Source organism: Salvia splendens, chromosome 4 (genome assembly GCF_004379255.2).
Source record: "Salvia splendens isolate huo1 chromosome 4, SspV2, whole genome shotgun sequence".
Classification (NCBI taxonomy): domain Eukaryota; kingdom Viridiplantae; phylum Streptophyta; class Magnoliopsida; order Lamiales; family Lamiaceae; genus Salvia; species Salvia splendens.
The window spans coordinates 30,934,265-30,953,755 of record NC_056035.1 but is presented as its reverse complement, the minus strand read 5'-3'; the positions used below and the strand labels follow the sequence as shown (position 1 = coordinate 30,953,755).

The window sequence follows — 19,491 nt, the reverse complement described above, 5'->3', positions numbered from 1 at the left end:
AAGACCAATTGCCAAGATCCAAGTCCGAGATCGAGATCGAGATCGGGCCCGAGTCCCGCGGCCCGCGAGCGCGAGCACGAGCACGGGCTCGGGCTCGGGCTCGGGCGGGCGGGCGGCGGCGGCGGCGCGCGCGTGTTCGCGCGTGTGGGCTATTTCACCCATCTTGGTCCACTATAATTATTAAGTAACATAAAGTCACTTAATTTATACACATTAAAAGATGTGTTAATCCTCCAATGTGAGATAATTAACACTAGTTAATTATTCCCTAAGCACATGCTCCAAGCTTTAATTAAAAGCTAATTATGCCCAACTTTATCCACTATTTCTCACTCACCGGAAATCGGATTTGAGAAAGTGAATATACTACATTTATCTACGTAAAATGTAGATCGACGCTATATCATTTAATTTCACAAAATTAAATGTCTCGTCACATTTATTCTTTGGTCAAAACCATTGACCGGACATATTTAATCCATGATTTTTACACAAAGACGTACGTTGTTTTGTACTGTGTTAAATATGTAAATACGAATATACCCCCTGTGAATTTTTATAACAAGATACGATTGTGTTAATATACCTACGTTCGGATAAAAAAATCGTAAACAAATTTACGTAAATAAAAACGCACTAATTCTATTATTTCATTCAGTGTAATATCGATGCCGTCACATAATGACTCAACTATTTAATCCGGGTTATGATAATAGCACTACATATTTTGCAGTATTTCATATTTTCGTTACCATAAAAATTAAATTTTCAAGTAATGATAATATCAATCGGTGATTACGTTATGATAATAGTCTAGCACTATACATTGTATATGTGATCTTTTCATTTAAATAAAAATTTAAATTTTAAGAATTGATAATATCAAACGCTGATTAAGGCATAACCACCAGTCTTGCTGGCATAATCCCTGTTCTTGCTTTCAGACACCCTAAAAGCTACAAGTGGGCTATGGTTTTAGTTTTTATTTATGAATTAAAAAACAATTAAATAGGAAAAGGTGGTGAAAAAACAATGCATAACATAATGCCGTTAAAATTTCAAAAAAGTTTAAGAGGGAACAACTCAATTGATTGACCTTGGTTCCCTACTTTAATACTATCTCACTATCAATTTTATAAAATCAATTAATATAATAAGATGGACAAGGTGGTCCGGAACCGCACTTGATAGAAATTACAAGGGAAAACTGTCAAATTTTCAAAAAGATATATAGTTATATATGCATATAAATAATCGTCAAAAATCGACTCAGATCTTTAGGAAGAAGACACATTCTTCTGTTTGTCTTTCACTCTAGGTTATATTCTCTCTCTCAACAGCTGGTGCATTTAATTACTTTCTTCCTACAAGATAGAACATCAACTGATATTATTGGGGGACGGACGAAAATAGCAAAAGTGGACAATTAACAGGGGACGGAGGGAGTAATTGGTATCACAAAACATATGTTTTGCCACATCAACTGATATTATTTTATCAATAGACTGATATGATGTTCTGTTTTCAATGTTGTCAAGGGAACCACTCTCTACTTATATATATATATATATATATATATATATATCTATATATATATATAGGATGTATTCATTTCCTTTTTGCATATTTCCTCCTTTTTCCTTCTTGATCTCAGCCCCACGATTTTGTCATCCGATGGTTAGATTGATGCCACGTGTCATTTAATAATGCAGATTTTCAGTTGAATAATGCACACCGACTAATAATGCACCATTATAGCGTAATAATGCAGATTTTCAGTTGAATAATGCACACCGACTAATAATGCATCATTATAGTGTAATAATGCAGATCATCTGGACCGTTGATGAATGAGATCTAACGGCCCATATTAAGAAGAATAAAGGATCTAAGAGATGAATAGGAGAATAACGCTCCTATATATATATATATATGGGATAGTGATAAAATACAAACTCTAAATATTGTACAAATCCAAACTATGATCTGGACCATTAGAAAATGTCAACAGATGACACCAGCAACAAAAAAGTCAACACAAACGTTTTTGTTATTGTTATTTTGTCATCTGTTAACATTTTCTAATAGTTCAGATTATAGTTTGAAGTTTTTACAATATTTAGCGTTTGCATATAGTTACATCTGTGTGTATGTATGTTGATTTCATAATATAAATATTAATTTAAGAATGATAATAATTGATTAGTATACCTCTCAAAATATATTGAGTAGTAATATAACTAGACTTGAATACTTTTCAATTTAGTTCTCCAGTACCCTACTTAGTTCTAACTTCTAATCTCTACTGATTAGCAGTTGAATATATATCTACTACAGATTCCATAAAACTTAGTTCTAATCTCTACTTCATATTTCCATGAATTTTTTTGTGTTTGAAAATGGAGCTAGTATATACTGGTTGGTTGTCTATATATCTCTTCATATATCCTTAACTAGTTTTTTCATGGTCAGATAACATAATTAATAAGAATATTCCACTCGTATTAATTAATTAAGCTCAAAACATTACACTTTTAGTAATTAAACAAATATCCAAGCAATATTTCATTTTATCAGGAAACTATATCAAGAAACACAGACAAGAGTCTCCCTCCTAACAGGATGATGAGTTGACAAAGATACATTTATAGTTCAATCATGTACCTGCTGTAGCAAAAACCTTTTAACTAATTATACTTTATTATGTGAAGCAGACTGTTATGACTTTTGTGCATAGATTTAATCACAAATTCATTTAATATAATCAAGGTGTTATTATCCTAATTCACTTTTTGTATAATAATTGATAAAGAAGACACAGCTGCTGAGCTCAAATTGAGGCCTAATCCCTCAATCTACCAATTGTCAACCCCTTCTGTTAACAAAACCTACATCTATCAATTTGTTAATTGGTGTCCAAGAAATTGACTTGGCCCTCATCTCCTCATGCACTAATTATTTGCACTCACTAATTCTTTTGATTGTTTATTACAAGTTCTATGTTTTGGGGGCATTTACTTTGGATCTATAAAAACAATCTAAGCTAATCCACTATTTACTTTGGTAAATTGATTGATTTTGAGTTTATTTGACCATCTTATTCTTTAAATGGTCAATTATGTGTTTTATCAATCAATCTAGGATTTTTTATATTAATTAAATATAAACGGGTATATTAAAAGTGTAATAGTTTTAATTACATCTAATAACTTAAATGGATATTTTCAATAAAGGGTGTCATCTACAAAACTATGTACTACTATGAAAACCATATTGTGGGAAGTGAAAAATGGAGGTAGTACGTGTGAGGTTGACTTATAAACTATTTAATGTGTAGTTGCATTAGGTACAAGCACAATTTAGTTAAAGAGGCTATTAGATGAAATAGCATTTGACTCTTGTATCACTCAATTTGACTAAATTATTACATATATACATTAATATCGTCAAAGGGGTGGCTACAAAATATCTACAGGTTGAGGAAACTAAATTTTGTTTTTATTCCTAATTAATGAGAATGCATCTCAACTTAAACAATGGATGACTTGATATACAACCTAGCTTGTGTGTATATAATGTTGTTCGATTCTCTCTTATATAGTTATAAAAAAAATACCCCCTACGTCCCATAAATTTTGTCACGCTTTGACCGGACACTAATTTTAAGAAATGTAATGGAAAATGAGTTGAAAAGGTTAGTGGAACGTAGATCCTACTTTTATTCTAATAAATGTGAGTAGAAATAAGTTGGTGAAATATGAGGTCCACTACCAAAAATGGTAAAAATGAAATGTGATATATTTTGGGGGACGGACGGAAATGGAAAAATGTGACAAACTTTCTAGGACGGAGGGAATAATATATAATGTTGTTCGATTCTCACACTTATATATGTGTAGTTATATAAAAAATAACTGACTTAATACATAACTAGAGACCAAATTTAAATTTTAATTTCGACTAGTGTTTCAAGTGTTGCGCGAGCATGAGCTTTATGTCAAGAAAGAGATTCATTTTGCGCAACATGAGGTCTTGGGACAATCCACGTATACTTTTCCGCTTGAAGGCAGGCATCAAGTGATTGCCATTCTCATCCTCAGGAATGAAGGGCACACTCCTCAGCCCCAGGACAATCTCTCAAAATACATTAAGAGGACTTCACCATCGAATTCCTGAACATCCGGGAATCTCTGACATTTTATTTGGGATTCAACAACCTGTTCCTGTGGGCTTTTGAGGAGCGGGAGAAATTGTTGGAATTCTATGAAAGAGTCTCGGGAGCCAGGATGCATGCCAGTTTCATACGACCAGGTGGAGTGGCCCTCCGAACCGGACGTGAAGGTCTCCCCTCATCCGGCTCATTCATGACATACCCATTGAGAACTAGTGAATCACCTTCCTCCCTCTCATGAATCAATTTGATGGATCGTACCTTCCTCTTTTGGAAGTTGGGACTTCTTTGGGAAAAAGAACAAGAATAACTTCGTTTTTATGTAGGTAATTTTAAGATCGTTTTAAACATACGAAGGTGTGAATTAGTGTAAACTATTCGATTCTCACACTTATAAATGTGTAGTTATAAAAAAAATAACTGACTTAATACATAACTAGAGATCAAATTAAATTTCAATTAGCTAGTATTAGATCTAAAGTGGAAGGATCAGATTAAAAATACAGAGGTTATTTTTATATAATACTATCAATTAGATAATTTTAAGATCATTTTAAACATACGAAGGATATGAATTAGTGTAAACTAAAACTATCTAAAAATAACCTTACATGTTAGTATAAACTAACTCATCTAAAAATGACCTAATTGGTATCTAAAATTGCCTTCTATTAGGATTTGGTTATTCTTTAACACTACATATATAGGGTAGGGAATTGTTTAACTCAAATTTTATTCTTATACTCCCTCCGTCCCACCACGTTACTTGAGGCGTTTCTTTTCGGCACGAGATCTAAGAAAGTTATATTTAGTGAGTTAAATAAAGTAGAAGAAAGAAGAAAGAATAAAGTAAGAGAGAAGAGAGGTTAAAGTAAAAGAAAAAATTAAAGTAAGTGTGATTAGATGTTTTATTTTTAGTTAAAAAAAGAAATGACTCAAGTAACTTGGGACAACCCAAAATGGACTACGACTCCAGTAACTTGGGACGGAGGGAGTATTAAACAAAATGTTAAATTGAAGTCATTAGATTAGACTGATCAACCGCTAAATTATATCGTGTGGTATATTTATAAGATTATTACTTGTAGTAGGAGTAAATTAGGGAACAATCTTTTGTAGTTATGTAAAAATCAATGATGTTGTAGGTTCATTGGGACAATGACGTAGTGCAATGTAGATAATGAACTCGATGTATTTTAATATTGTCAATTTTTCAATCTTTAATGTCGTATGTTACTTTCAAAAAACCATTTGAATTAAGAAAATTATAGGAGTATAAAATTTAAGTTTTTAAGAGAATTTTAAGAATTATCAAATATTATTAAAAATGACATGTGACATTAAAGATTTAAAAAATTGATAACATTATAATGCATGAGTGCATTATCTACATTGCACTACAATATTATTCAAATAAATTCGCAACATCATAATTATTCCGTATGTACAAAATAGTACTAGTAATTCTTTATTTTACCCTTATGGCATAAAATAATTTTAAAATCTGCCATAAAACGTAATCAGTTGATCACCTTATAATTATATAATGAGTTAGTTTGGTCTTAGTTACAAAGATCGAGTTTTGATTTGATTCATTTCTTATACTATATATTAAGTTGTAATTAACCACTCATACCATAAGCCTCACAATCCAGCAATGCCATTTACTTGTATCCAGTAAAAAAAGTAGTATATTTTAATTCTCATTCTTTACCTGAGATAATAAAAGGCTAAAATCTTCAATTACTTGTATTTTTTTTGCACACCTTTAAGATAAATATGTAGCAACTATGTTGTCTATTTATTGCGTTCAACATATATACCTGTAAACTTCCACAGGCTGTGGGCTGTAATATTCCCATACAAATTCAATGTATAATTCGTGTAAACAAATTGTATTCAAGTAAAATACTTACTAAACTTATTATTGTATCTTCAACTTCTCAATCTCTATTCCAAAGTCTAGACATCTGAAAGAGCTTCTTTTATCATTGCACGCTGGGATAGTTGCTGCTGGTAAAGATCACGGAAGATACGACACTTAGTGTCGTGATACTTCCTTACTTTCGGGTCGTGAGAGGAATACACCACCTGCCGAGGATGAAAACAGTCGGCAGCGTCAAAAGCAGATCGTAAATCTCATGAAATACCTTATCACTTAGAGCATCTCCAAGGGAGAAAGGTATATATCTCATTTACCTTCTCAAAAAGGTTATTATACCTTCTTAAAAAGTAATGGACTCCAAGGAAAGAAGGTAAATTAAAAAGGCAAACAAAATAACTAACTTTTTACCTTTTCTATAAAGAAGAGGTAAAGATACTTTCTCAAAATGAAAGAAGGTAAACCCCTTCCTTTGGAGCATGAAATTTTATGAAGAAAAGGTAAATATGGTAGTTATTTCTTTTTACCTCTCCATTTTCCCTCTCCAACCCTTGGGGATGCTCTTAGATTATTAGATATCATTTGTGCGATTCTGGAGTATGAGTATCCCTTTTTTGATGGATAAATGAATGCAAAATTAAAGGCCGTGTCACGGTTTGACTCAAACCCGAGACCTTTGGCCTCAGACATTAATCATTCTATCATTAGGCCAACACACACACACAATTCTAGAGTCTCTTTTATTATGTATGTGAATGACCGTAATTGTACAGTAGCTTCTTACCCGGCCAGGTGCATTTAGTGCTTGCATGGCCTCTCTAACAGTGGAATACATCTTCGAAGCAACAGCACCAAGAATAGCAGCACAGCTTCGTTTTCCCGAGGAAGAGTTATGGGATAACCTGTTGAACATAATAGACTACGAATGACTAACGAGACTAATTAGGTTGACAGATGAAATGATAGAGAGATCAGAGATGTCATATAGTCATATATGTATCCATGAGAGAGAGAGAGAGAGAGAATAGAACCTGTGATATCTGCATGCTCTTGAATCTATACACATTTTACAAGCCTACTAAAGTGTAAGAAATGACTTGATACCGTTTTGTCGGGTTTTTTCTTCTTTTATACTAGACTACATATATCATTCCTCGTTTGTACTGCAATTTTTTTTTGTTCCGGATTTGGGAGAGACGCATGACCCTCATGCGTCACCCGTTAATGAAACGCATGACCGTGATGCGTCTATGGGTAAGACGCATGAGGGTCATTCGTTTTTTAATTTTTTTTTATTTTAATTGAAAGACGCATGAGGGTCATGCGTCTTAGGGTAAAACGCATAACACTCATGCGTCTCTCCTTCAAATATAAATTCGCTCCGTAGCTTAGTGGTAAGAATCATGTGTTGTCATTGTGGAGACCTGGGTTCAAATCCCAGCGGCCACATTGATTGCTATTTTTTTTATTACTAGTACAAAATACTATTTAAAAATTGTAATTAGTAACAATTCAAAACGGTTACTAAATAAATTATTGGAATTTTTAATTAACATAAATATCTTAAATAATTATGTGCTAGAAATTGACATAAAATACTACTTTTAATTAACTTTTAAATAATTATGTACTTGCAATTAATCAAAAAAATTGTAATTACTAGTACAAAATACTATTTAAAAATTGTAATTAGTAACAATTCAAAACGGTTACTAAATAAATTATTGGAACTTTTAATTAATATAAATATCTTAAATAATTATGTGCTAGAAATTGACATAAAATACTCCTTTTAATTAACTTTTAAATAATTATGTACTAGCAATTAATCAAAAAAATTGTAATTACTAGTACAAAATACTATTTAAAAATTGTAATTAGTAACAATTCAAAACGGTTACTAAATAAATTATTGGAACTTTTAATTAATATAAATATCTTAAATAATTATGTGCTAGAAATTGACATAAAATACTCCTTTTAATTAACTTTTAAATAAATATGTACTAGAAATTTCCCAAAAAAATTGCAATGTGGCCGCTAGGATTCGAACCCGGGTCTCCACAATGACAACACATAATTCTTACCACTAAGCTACAGAGCGAATTTATGTTCGTAAGAGAGACGCATGAGTGTCATGCGTTTTACCCTAAGACGCATGACCCTCATGCGTCTTTCAATTAAAATAAAATAAAAAATAAAAAACGCATGACCCTCATGCGTCTTACCCATAGACGCATCACGGTCATGCGTTTCATTAACGGGTGACGCATGAGGGTCATGCGTCTCTCCCAAATCCGGAACAAAAAAAAACTGCAGTACAAACGAGGAATGATATATGTAGTCTAGTATAAAAGAAGAAAAAACCCCCGTTTTGTCTGCTTTCGACAGCAGTTGATAATCAGCTCTAAATGTGATATGGCGAAGGTAATTAAAGCACACTGCACCAATTTCCTTACCTTGTGCCCCTTCTCATTGCAATGTTCTACTATATGTCGTGTCCCGTAAGCTACACCTTGTATTGTGGCAAGGTATAAAAGAGCCAGCTGTCTCTCACTTGTATCAATAGTAAGGCCAAATATCACCCCTTTGGATAATGGGTCTGCAATAGGAGATCTAGACTAAAAGCTTAGGAAATAATATCAACAATTTTGTGAAATAATTATCGTACTTCCTGATAAAGTATTAAGTTCTCACCTGTTTCCATGGAAATCAGGAAGCACATGAATGTCTTTTGTCAACGCAGCAAGAAATGGAGAACTCATTTCTTGCTTCATTGATTCCAGTATTTCATTCATTACCATTTTTTCCAGTATCTCATTCAGAAGCTCGTACACTGAAACACCTTATAAAGAAAAAAATTGTGGTATAGATTAGGTAAAGAACAACATAGATGTGACTATATATCTAGAAACACAATTTAACAAGTTAAGGGCATAGCTGCTCTGTTAGCCAGGCCTTGATATGCAGGATGGCCCTCCAAGATATGCTCAAATAATGCCCCACTAGCGCTCTGGCCTCCTTCCGCAAGCCAATACTCAAATCGTGAAAGTGAAAAGAAATGTCCCTCCTTGCATCAGAGAAAAAAAAACCAATATAAAACATGCCCTCTGTAGATATGATAGTATAACTTTTCCATTATGAAATATTCAAAGGCTAAGGTATTCCATCATTGCAGAAGCAGGGACGCTAGAGTCTCCATCTTGCCACGTCCTAACTTACTGGAAAGCCTGAAGGCATACTCTCCACATGGAACTCAAACTGTCCAAGCAGCTACTGAGATGTTCTCAAACAGACAGGAAGCAGACTCAATGTTTGGACATGCACGAAGATTCATAACAGACTCACTTATCTTATTAAAAAGTATTAGAATATGATAAATCAAAATAAAGTCATAAAACATGCAGTTCACAAGTTCCTCCTGCATAATACTAATAATTATCCATGTACAAGTTGGCATGAGGACTCTGTATTTCCAGCCACAAGACATTCGCAGTTAATGCCTAGATGTAAACTAGAAGGTTATAGGTACCATAGAGGAGAATATTAATCCAATAAGGTAACTCCTCTGGCAATTCCAGACTCTAAGAAAATCCAGTAGCTAAAGTAGCACGTGTGGCTAGGTATTCATTTTATTATCTGGGTGTTAAGGAGGTGAACTGAATAGAAGACACATAATTTATATCCAGTTTCATTCTACGGCCCATTAATCACCAGTGGCACAGTGGAAGTTGTCAGTGTCACTGAAAGCAATATTGTTGACAAATAAATCTGTACTGAATAACTTGGCCTTAGATATAGCCATACTAACACCATGCGATGACATATTGCCTCCTCCCCATCTTCTGCACATTCAACATCAATCAATCGTAAAATATGTACAACAAACTCAGTTTGTTATGCTTAAAATGTCACATTCATGGAGGAATGGAAGAAAGTAACCTGCTGGTTCATGTTCTGTTATTTCTGGAGGCACACTTTCCATGACCCCCACACCACCAGCATGAGCATCTACCCAATGTTATCAATCTCGTATGGCGGCTTATGACGGTTCGCCTAAAAACCGCCAAAGGGATATGGCGTATTAGTATGGCGGATATGGTGGTCAATAATTAAATAAATAAAATAATACTTATATATTTATATATAATTCAGAAATAAGAAAATAATTAAAATATAACATTTAAAACACTTTAAACAATTAATTAAGTATAAAATACAACTCTAACCTCCATGTTTCTTGCATAATGCCCCATTCCTAAATACAGTACACATGCAATGTTGTCAAATGTTGTATATGGCGGTGCTATGACATCGACAAGGTACTATGGCGTTTCCACCACTGAACGCCATGCCATAGCGCCATGGCGCCGCCATATCCGCTATTTGATAACATTGCATCTACCAACTGGTGTCCCAGCTAGTAAACCCAGTTCCTGGTAACAGAAAAATGTTTCTTAGCAAAAAGGATAAAATAAGACACTAGTGAGCATGTCTCTTGGTCCAACTGGACTTGTAATGTACATCAGTTAGGATAATTTGCTAGAAAGATGGAGTATGTGCTGCTATCTCCATCTGAACTGGATATTTTATATCAATTATAGGCTCAAGCAATCACTGTAATCAAGCGAACTTTTCGTAAGTTTTCTTGCCTTTGCGGCATTAGGTGTCAGACCACAGCCCAAAGCATGACCGGGAAAAGCTACACTGCATCCTGTATACAGTGTTTTATCTAAACGCATCAAGAAAGAGATATACAAGAAAATAGAACGAAGACAAATATTTAATGCAACTATTACTTGAGCTGAGACTAAATTATTAGTGATTAGTTTTTTTTAGGGGAATTATTAGCGATTAGTTAAAGGAAGACTTTCAAGTAGCATAACACTTCTCAGTGTTTCCTGCTCCACAAGCACACACAAAATATTAGTCATAGATGCCCAAGGCAAAAAAAAATATAGATGCTTTCATAATTTAGATCGCAAGAATATTTCACTCATAATTTAAAGAAGACCTTCTCATTCAGACACTATTTCCAAAGAAGCCATTTTTCATAGCTCCTTAAATAAGGGAACTACTATAATGCCTCAAAGATCTCTCAAATGATCTGTAAAACCTCGTAGATTGCTGGAAAACAGTGATTACACCATGATTATGCAACTACATACATTTATAAAATACCAACTTTCAGTTTTTGATGAAAGACTTTGGATAGATCCAAATGGTAAATCTAATGCATCCCATTGTTAGAAAAACATTTTATGTAACACTTGAGGTATAAATGACCATACAAATTTATGCAACTGAAAAATACATCACTGGTTCATAAGGATAACAAAAAACATACCTACCTTGGAATGATGGCTATCCACAAGATCACCTAAACCAATTTCTTCCCAAAAGTCATCATCCCATCCAAGAGCTTCCATGTCACGGGAAACTGTCTCATTGATCTGTTGCATATGCGCATGGCCCAAATAAGTCCATTTGCAGACTGTGGTGCGTAGACTTCGAGTATCATCTCCCGTTGCTCTGTTTAAATGACCAATATTTAGTATAGGCTTTTATTTTCAGTAATACTACCGTACCAGAGACAGTCTTGGGGAAGAATTAGACAGCCTACCTATACGATAACCAATCGCTCAAATCGATTCACCTAAATGTCATTGACCAGGACTCCCTCAAATTTTCTTTGACCCACAGAAGCTGCAATAGCAGTTTTCAACATTAAACAATTTATGAACCAAATCCACTAATTCGTTGAGCTAAGCTATTTAAAATAATGATACATAACCACCTTATCAGTAGCAAACACATTACAATAATGGGAACCACGATTTCTAAAGAAATGTATGTTCCGTTACAGTACACATGCTCAACATTGCAATTCAATTATCTAGCAAAATACAAATTATTAGGTTGAAAACATCAATACCTGTGAAATATTAAATAAATAAACTATCTTTTTCTTCCTTCATGGCTTTCCAATCATATGAAGAAGCCATGAAAACTGCATCTTCGAAGCTTCTACTATGGTAGTTTCCAGATTGAAGTCTACCATTAAGTGCTCGGCACCAAAGAGTATCAGGGAAATTTGTTAATTGTGCATAACCCCTTGTACTTGTCTTTTCTATGTACACTTACCACTATATGACAGCCAAACAATAAAGCTAGTGGAGGCCTTTGTTACAACATCCCAACATCACTAGATGTTGCTGACAAACATCGTGACACACCCCCAGTGTTGTTAGGGTCGCGGGTTGGTCCGGGGAGATGACGCTGGACCCCGGGTCGCGGGGCGAGGGACCCACGAATCCGGGCGCAAAATTAGTTATTATTTATATATTAGTAATAATAATGATTAAATATAAATCACTAATATAAAAATACTTATACTTACATAACAGGAAGAAAAAATATTTAAAATTCAATCTGACATTGGGTAGAAAATCATTATCGAAGGAATTATAGTCTATTTACTTGTTTTGATATTTAATTAATGAATTTTATAATTAAGTTATTTTGGGAAAACATCAAAAGTTGGCAATAATAATAAATTAAGTATAAAAAAGAGGAAAAGTAAAAAGTTGAAATGATTAGAGGCAAAAAGAGGCGGTGGGTGCCCTAGGTTTTATCAAAAGAAGGACTCCATATTAAAATACTAATAAAATAAAAAAAAAAGTTTCAGCTTCCTCCCTCCTTACACAAAAACGGATTCACGCCCCCTTCGTCGACCCAAACGCCCCCACCGCCCCAGGCGCGCCCCCACTGCGCCCCACGTATCTCGCTCGGCTCACCTATGTTGGGGCGAAGCCGGACTCGACCCTGGCGACCCGCACCCCGGGCGCGCCCCGAGCACGTTTTTAACAACACTGCACACCCCTCATTGGCAAAGAGGGCATAGCCCAAGATATTGTTCACATTGCGATGAAGATTTGGAAAGAAAATTGAAAGCTGGCGAAGTTGAGAGGTGGCTCAACTCCTAGTGCTATGTAGTAAGGTTGGTGGTGCCTACGTCATTTGGTAAACGAAACAAACTCATCCCTCGTAGGCAACGAGGACGTAGCCCATGATTTTATTTCCGTCGCTAAGGCAATCCGCAACGCTGTCTCTTATCCGTTTCATCTCTTCACTATTCATGGGCCCCACTGTACTTTTCATCACATCTCTTAACTAATAGACAGCACCTGCAACCCTCCATGTATTAACCGTTTCTTAACCATCTCATCCTTTAACTATTCATTCAATTTCATTTTTTATTTTTTCCAACAAATTCAATTAATAAAAAACACACTTCATTAAATAAAATAAAAAATACAACTTAAAATTTAAAAAAAATACATAATTAAAATCCTAAAAAAAATAAAAATTACATAATTTAAAATACAATTTTATAGAAATTAAAAAACTACTCCGCCGGCAAATCATCCCCAGAAGGCGGTGGCGGTGCACTCAAGCTACCTGGAGGCGGAATACCAATTTGTCTTGCCATATACTCAATTCCGGCAAGATGGGCTTGATATTGTGGAGGCGTCATGCGGGAAGTGTCCGCCATCGTGACGGTCAAGTACATGGACAATAGGGTATTCGAGCCCGAGACCAAGCCCGCCTGGCATGATTCGCCTCGGCCCCTCCTCCCTCTAGCCACCTTCGCCGCCTTGGTCCCTTGCGGCTGACGGTGCACACAGGAGGAGCCCCTGCATCGGTGGTCGTGCCCTCAACCTCTTGTGAGGCGCTGCCTGACCCGCCCTCACTAGACGAGTATTGGCCACCCGACGTGTGCATCGTGCGCTTCGAGCTCGAGCCCTGGCTGGACTGGACACCGCCGGCCCACCTTTCAACGTCTTTGACGGCCTCCCAAACATCGACATGTTTGGATTCTTTGTTGTTTTTGCAAAGAAGACTCGCAAAGCCGCTCTCATAATGTCTGCTCCATTGGCTCCGCTTTGGTATTGAGTTGTTTCATTCTTGTAGATGCCGCAAAATTTTCTGACATCTCTGTCGACGCGGTCAAAATGACTGCAGAGCATCTTCAGGGTGCGGCGGCGGGACCGAGCCGGCTTGTTCTCGTTGTAGGCGGCGGTGACCTTTTCTCAAAAACACTTGCGGGTTTGTTGATTACCGACGATGGGATCGTACGAGACGCTGACCCAAGCGATGAACAGAGTCATCGTGTCCGCCCGGCTATATGGATGACGGCCTATATCCTCCTCCTCCTCGGCCACCGCCTCCTCTTCCTCCACGGCGTCGAATGCGCGACCACTGGAGCTTCCACCGCCGCGTCCTCCTTCCGGATTGGGTTCATCCGGAAAATCCTCCCGAATTTGGGATAATCCCTGCAATTGCCCATACCTCGGGGCGGAGGGATGAGAGTATGCATTCACATCAAAATAGGGTGGTTGGTACGCCGGCACCACCCTTGGGTGCCCGGCGTCGACGAACCGGAACTGACAGCACCCAAGACATTGTACATGCCCCCAGTCGCCAAACGCGTTCAAGTCATATCCGCCGGAACCGCCCTCGTTTCCGTCGCCGGGCATTTTTTAGATGAAAATTGGAGTAAAGAGAGATGATTTAAAAAGAATAGAGGTGTGTTTGTGTGTATAAAAAGAGGATCAAAGAGGAGTATTTATAGAGTAAAAAAAAGGAAAAAAAATAAAAAAAGGAAAATACCGTTGAAAACTGTAAAAAAACGGTAACATTACAGTTTATATTTTTTAAAATTTTTTTAATTAAAATCGAATTTTAAAAATTGATTTATTGCGTCAGCGTGACGACGCCCACTCGCGGGCCAGCGAGTGGGCGTGACGCCTAGCGCCAGCGCGCCAGCCGTCCCTCCGGGACAAGACACCCGCCGAGACGAGACCGAGACGCATCCATGCAACGCTGTCTCGCTGCCGTCTCATCTCTCCGAGACGAGATAGAGACCGCAACGAGACGCGTTGCGGATGACGCATTGCGGATGCTCTAAAAGATTCACAAAGAACATTGAAAACCGGGAAAGTTGAGCTCAAAAGAATGGAATAGGACATTTCGGCGACACCTTGGGAGACAGTGTGTTTCTAATTGAATAGTTGGTGTGCGCAAGAGAGTTAAGGCCGGAATATAACTCTTCGAGCAAGACTTCTATGGAACGTGGAATAGAGACTCAATGTCACGGTGGGAACTAAAGGATTTCGGTGAGTATGGACAACGAGCAATGAGACGATTGGCACCACAAACGAAGGCATAGGTTCATTTGATAAGTCAAGAACAAAATACAACAGTTGGATAATTTGCTATGAGAAATTATAATTCAAGACAAAGTTGGCACCTTCAACTATGAAATTGCATTGATAATTGCTGACAAAAAATGCATCTCTCTTAAATGAAATTGCATTGATAATTTCAAGACAAAAATTGCATTGATAATTTCAAGACAAAAATTGCATCTCTTAAATGAAAAGTTGAAAACGGACTAATAACAAGGATAAACGCACCTGTTTATAGGCTACAACGAAAGACCATAATCCTAACTTGATAAGAAGAAAGCAATAGATAGTCTTCATCTCTTTAAAGAGGTAAAGATGACTCCTAAGAAGCGTTTAACCTCAACCCACTCTTGCACCAACAACCACCCGCAGTGACCACATACGAGACATTGCATATGAGTTGACGATCACCAAAACAATAGACGATATCATCAATTGCATTTTGTTCCATTTCTTTTTCTACGTCGGCTTGTTGACGTCCCCTTCCAGCAGCTCCATTGCTTACCCCTACATCCTCACCTCGGCTAGTCGTGCTCGTGTATGCATCATCATCCATTACTAGATGTATGGTAGAAAGTCCTCTAGCTTTTCATACTTTTGGAGAACTTGAGACGAAAAGCTATGTGAAGTAAAAGAAGAAAAGGCCACCAATTGCTACTAAGAACCAAACAGAACTTTTTTTAGGAGTTGGTTGGAGTTCAGTGATTGAAAGAGATGATCGGATCCTAGTTCACTTACTAATCGCTTTCAGGACAATGGCATGAAGTTTTAGTGGAAATGGATCTCCGCTAAGTACATAGCCTAAGACATAGAAAGGTAATGCATCATACGTCATCCACTAAGCTCATTCTAGAGAGTTAGATAAACAAAATCTGCAGCTATGCCTAGAGAATCATGAAATGAGATTATCCGGTATGAGGAAAACAAATACTTTTGCAATCGTATCATTTCTATTACCTTTGGTGTCTGCATCTCAGGAGATACACTCCCACCGCAATACTCCAGAACTGGTGACTTGGATAAATTAATTCTCTCGGATTGCTTCACAGCTCTATGGTCCATCCAGACTATAACATTCCGCCTCTGAGTCATGAGTCAAAGAAACTGTCACAGGTTCTCCATCAGAATCAATGGCAACTGCACACAAGACCAATTTCCCCTGGTAAATAACAGGCCATAAGCTACATATCTCAAATCAGTAGGAAGATGGATCCAGCACTGTACTAATTAGAGCTCACATACCAAGTGAACAGGTAACAGCAAAACCCAAACTGGTCACTTGTTCCCCTTTAATTTGTGCAACGGAGCATGCTCATCTCACAGCTGTGCAAATCGCATGCCAGATATCGGTCGAAGATTCCTGGCGACAGAGAAAATCTGGCTTCAACTTTTCAGTTTCTCTAAGAAATTACATTGATTAAAAGTTTGTGCACAAACAATGTCTCAAAATTCACATTATTAAACAGCCACCTCAACGCAGTCACCATCTTTCCAGATCTGAATGGGGCTAGTAGCAAACCCCAAAAGCCGTCCATGGTTATTAAAAATGGCTTCGTTAGGCAAAATAACCTTGGGTTAAAAGGTTATCGAATCCACATAATTCGGTTACAAACATATAATTAAACTGACAAAAATGTAAATCAGCATCCTACATCACAATCAATCCATAAGCCCTACGCTCTAACTAACCTCATTTCTTCAATAAGTACAATACCAATAAATTGACAGAAGAGATGAGCAAATAGTACATTTTATGGAAAATTGCTGAATCGCAATCGACTAAAAACATTAATAGTGATCTCTGAAACGATAAGATGAGTGGTATAGAAGCAATTGAGTAAGCAGAGAGAAGCGACCTGCGCGTGCGCGACACTGAGGAACATAGGGCCGGTGCCGGTGCGGCTGCGCGGGGTGATAGGGCAGCTGGGCGTAGTCATCTCGACGGCGGAGGAGGAGTGGCCGTGGTTGGGTGGATTGATAAGACGATTTGCGCCAGACATTGTTTTAGGAGTATTATTTGACGCTATTTCTCGGGTTTTTTCCGTTAGGATTTTGACATTTTCCTCCTCCTCTCAACATCTGGTTTGTTTTCTCTCTCCAGATTATCATGTTTGTGTGATGAGTGGCAATGACTTGTTTCTTCCTTATTTTTTTATTGTTTTGGGATCTCGATTCGTCTTCTATTTCTTTTTTAATATTATTTATTTTCTATTTTAAATTAACTTATTAAAATAATTAAGAATATAATTAGGGAGTTATTAAGCATATTTAACAGCTTAATTTGGTCAAAATCGAGATTAAAAACTAAAATTTGACATAAAAGTTAACTTTGGACCAATTGTAATCCCGAGTTAAAATGTTTAGAATCCAAAAATTCAAAAGATAATGTTTATTACCAAAATTGATATGTTCAAGATCATTTAGTCTACTTTTAGCTACGATAAATGCAAGTGCAACTGTCATGGATCGAAAATGTTAGCATTCACAAAAATCACAATACTGCTATTTATCAGCTGTCAAGAGTAAACTCCAGTATATGTAATCGTCAAACTGTATCACGCAGATAAAATGCGAGAAACGGAAAATTTAAGGTCAGAGCAGAGATGGTAATTAATGGTAATAGTCTTTCATCAAATATTACTACTGTTCATAATAATCATATCGTACGAAAAAACATATATAGGGACCCAAAATAGGATATGAACCAGTTTTCATGAAATACTACTTGCAAGCTCATTAACCAAAATCTAGAAATTAGCCCACAAAATGAAAATGAAAAGACGATGAATCAAATCAATCATCGGCTTCCCAATCCCAAACCCTAAGCTCAACAGCTATCAAATAAGAAAGAAACACATCATGGACGTGAGATCGATCCTCATCCTCCCAGTCGCTCCTTCCCACCGCATTATCCTTCCCCATACCGTAAATCCCCAAAACCTCCTCCGCCAGCTCCCCCACCTCGAGCGCATCAGCATCGCCGCGTCGCTGTGGTTCCACAGCCCCACCAGGATCACATCGGGGCAGCGGGGGGCGTGGTAGAGCTGGAAGATGAGGCAGTTGGGCCCCACGCAGAGCTGGAGCGTGGCGGCGCGGGCGGGGACCCACCACTGGACGCCTAGCCCCGCCACTACAGAGGAGTTGCGGCGGTGGGAGCGGTAGCGGTGGCGGATGGTGTGGACCCATCTGCGGATGACGGATGGGTCGGAGGTGACGGTGGTGCGGACGCGGTGGGAGTCGCAAGGGACGGTGTAGATCTCCGTCATCGTGTGTTACTGCTACTGCTATCCATTTTTTGACACTGCGTCTATCTCATACGTCCATTTCACTTTTGCCTTTAAACGTGGCAATCGGATCATCTACACACCTTATTTTATAAGTGGGCGATTAATATTCGAATTATCCTCCACGTGCGTAGCCCATGCAATTTCTAATTTCAGTTTACTAAGAGCACTCACAATGGGGCGCCCGACGATGCGTGCCATCGTCCTCGGGCGCGCCCGACGATGCGTGCCATCGTCCTCGGGCGCGCCCGATGGCTCCATTGTGGGTGCCCGCCCGATGGCACGCCCTACGCCCATTGTGGGCTCCGCGGACGATGGCACGCGTTTTTTATTTTATTTTTTAATGTTAAATTCAAAAAATTTGTATAAATACCCCCTACCCTGGCTTCATTTGTAACATTTCATTTCACGATTCCACTCTCGAAACTCACATTTTCATTACTACGAAATGAATTCAAGTCTCAATAGTCCGATGTTTAGTTTAGTGGTGATGTGCGTTGGCTGGGTACAGAACCCGACGAATATCGGTCGTTTGACGCCAACAAGCAGTACGATCCCGAATTCAGTAGGGAATCTGGTGAGATCGAGATCGACGGATTAGAATTGGATCAAGTTATATGGAAGATAACCGAACCGGTCGGATCAGTTAGCAAATTGTCGTTGCCACTTAAATTACATCGATGTTTCACAAATGTGCCACGATACCAAAAAGAGGAACAACCTAATTTTATATGAAACATTTAACAGCGTTTCTGCGACGAAATCGAAAGAGGCACAGCCACATTTTATATGAACCTTCGGGAAGGAGGGCCGAGGGAAGGAGAACAACACAAGACGTACCTGAGTAGGTCACGACGAAACGGCGGATGACTGTCAATCTTCCCGACACAGTAGCTGCAATCG

At 37.5% G+C, this 19,491-nt stretch overlaps 1 protein-coding gene and 1 pseudogene across 1 annotated transcript; both read right to left on the bottom strand.

The window, feature by feature from the left end:
* Positions 1 to 5,938: 5,938 nt before the first annotated feature.
* On the bottom strand, positions 5,939 to 18,570 carry LOC121800959 (annotated as a pseudogene).
* On the bottom strand, positions 6,134 to 9,858 carry LOC121800960. The gene is made up of 4 exons (XM_042200446.1): positions 9,768 to 9,858; positions 8,751 to 8,898; positions 6,838 to 6,955; positions 6,134 to 6,262 (listed from the first exon to the last, which is right to left on the bottom strand). Exons 1-4 carry the CDS (start codon positions 9,856 to 9,858, stop codon positions 6,134 to 6,136), a joined length of 486 nt encoding a protein of 161 aa, XP_042056380.1.
* Positions 18,571 to 19,491: the final 921 nt, after the last annotated feature.

Coding starts and splice junctions, on each gene's coding strand:
- LOC121800960 (XM_042200446.1), bottom strand. CDS start 9,858: ATGGCTATATCTAAGGCCAAGTTATTCAGTACAGATTTATTTGTCAAC. Junction 6,956..8,750: donor CCTGATTTCCATGGAAACAG/GTGAGAACTTAA, acceptor TATGTTCAACAG/GTTATCCCATAACTCTTCCT. Junction 6,263..6,837: donor CACTAAATGCACCTGGCCGG/GTAAGAAGCTAC, acceptor CATCCTCGGCAG/GTGGTGTATTCCTCTCACGA.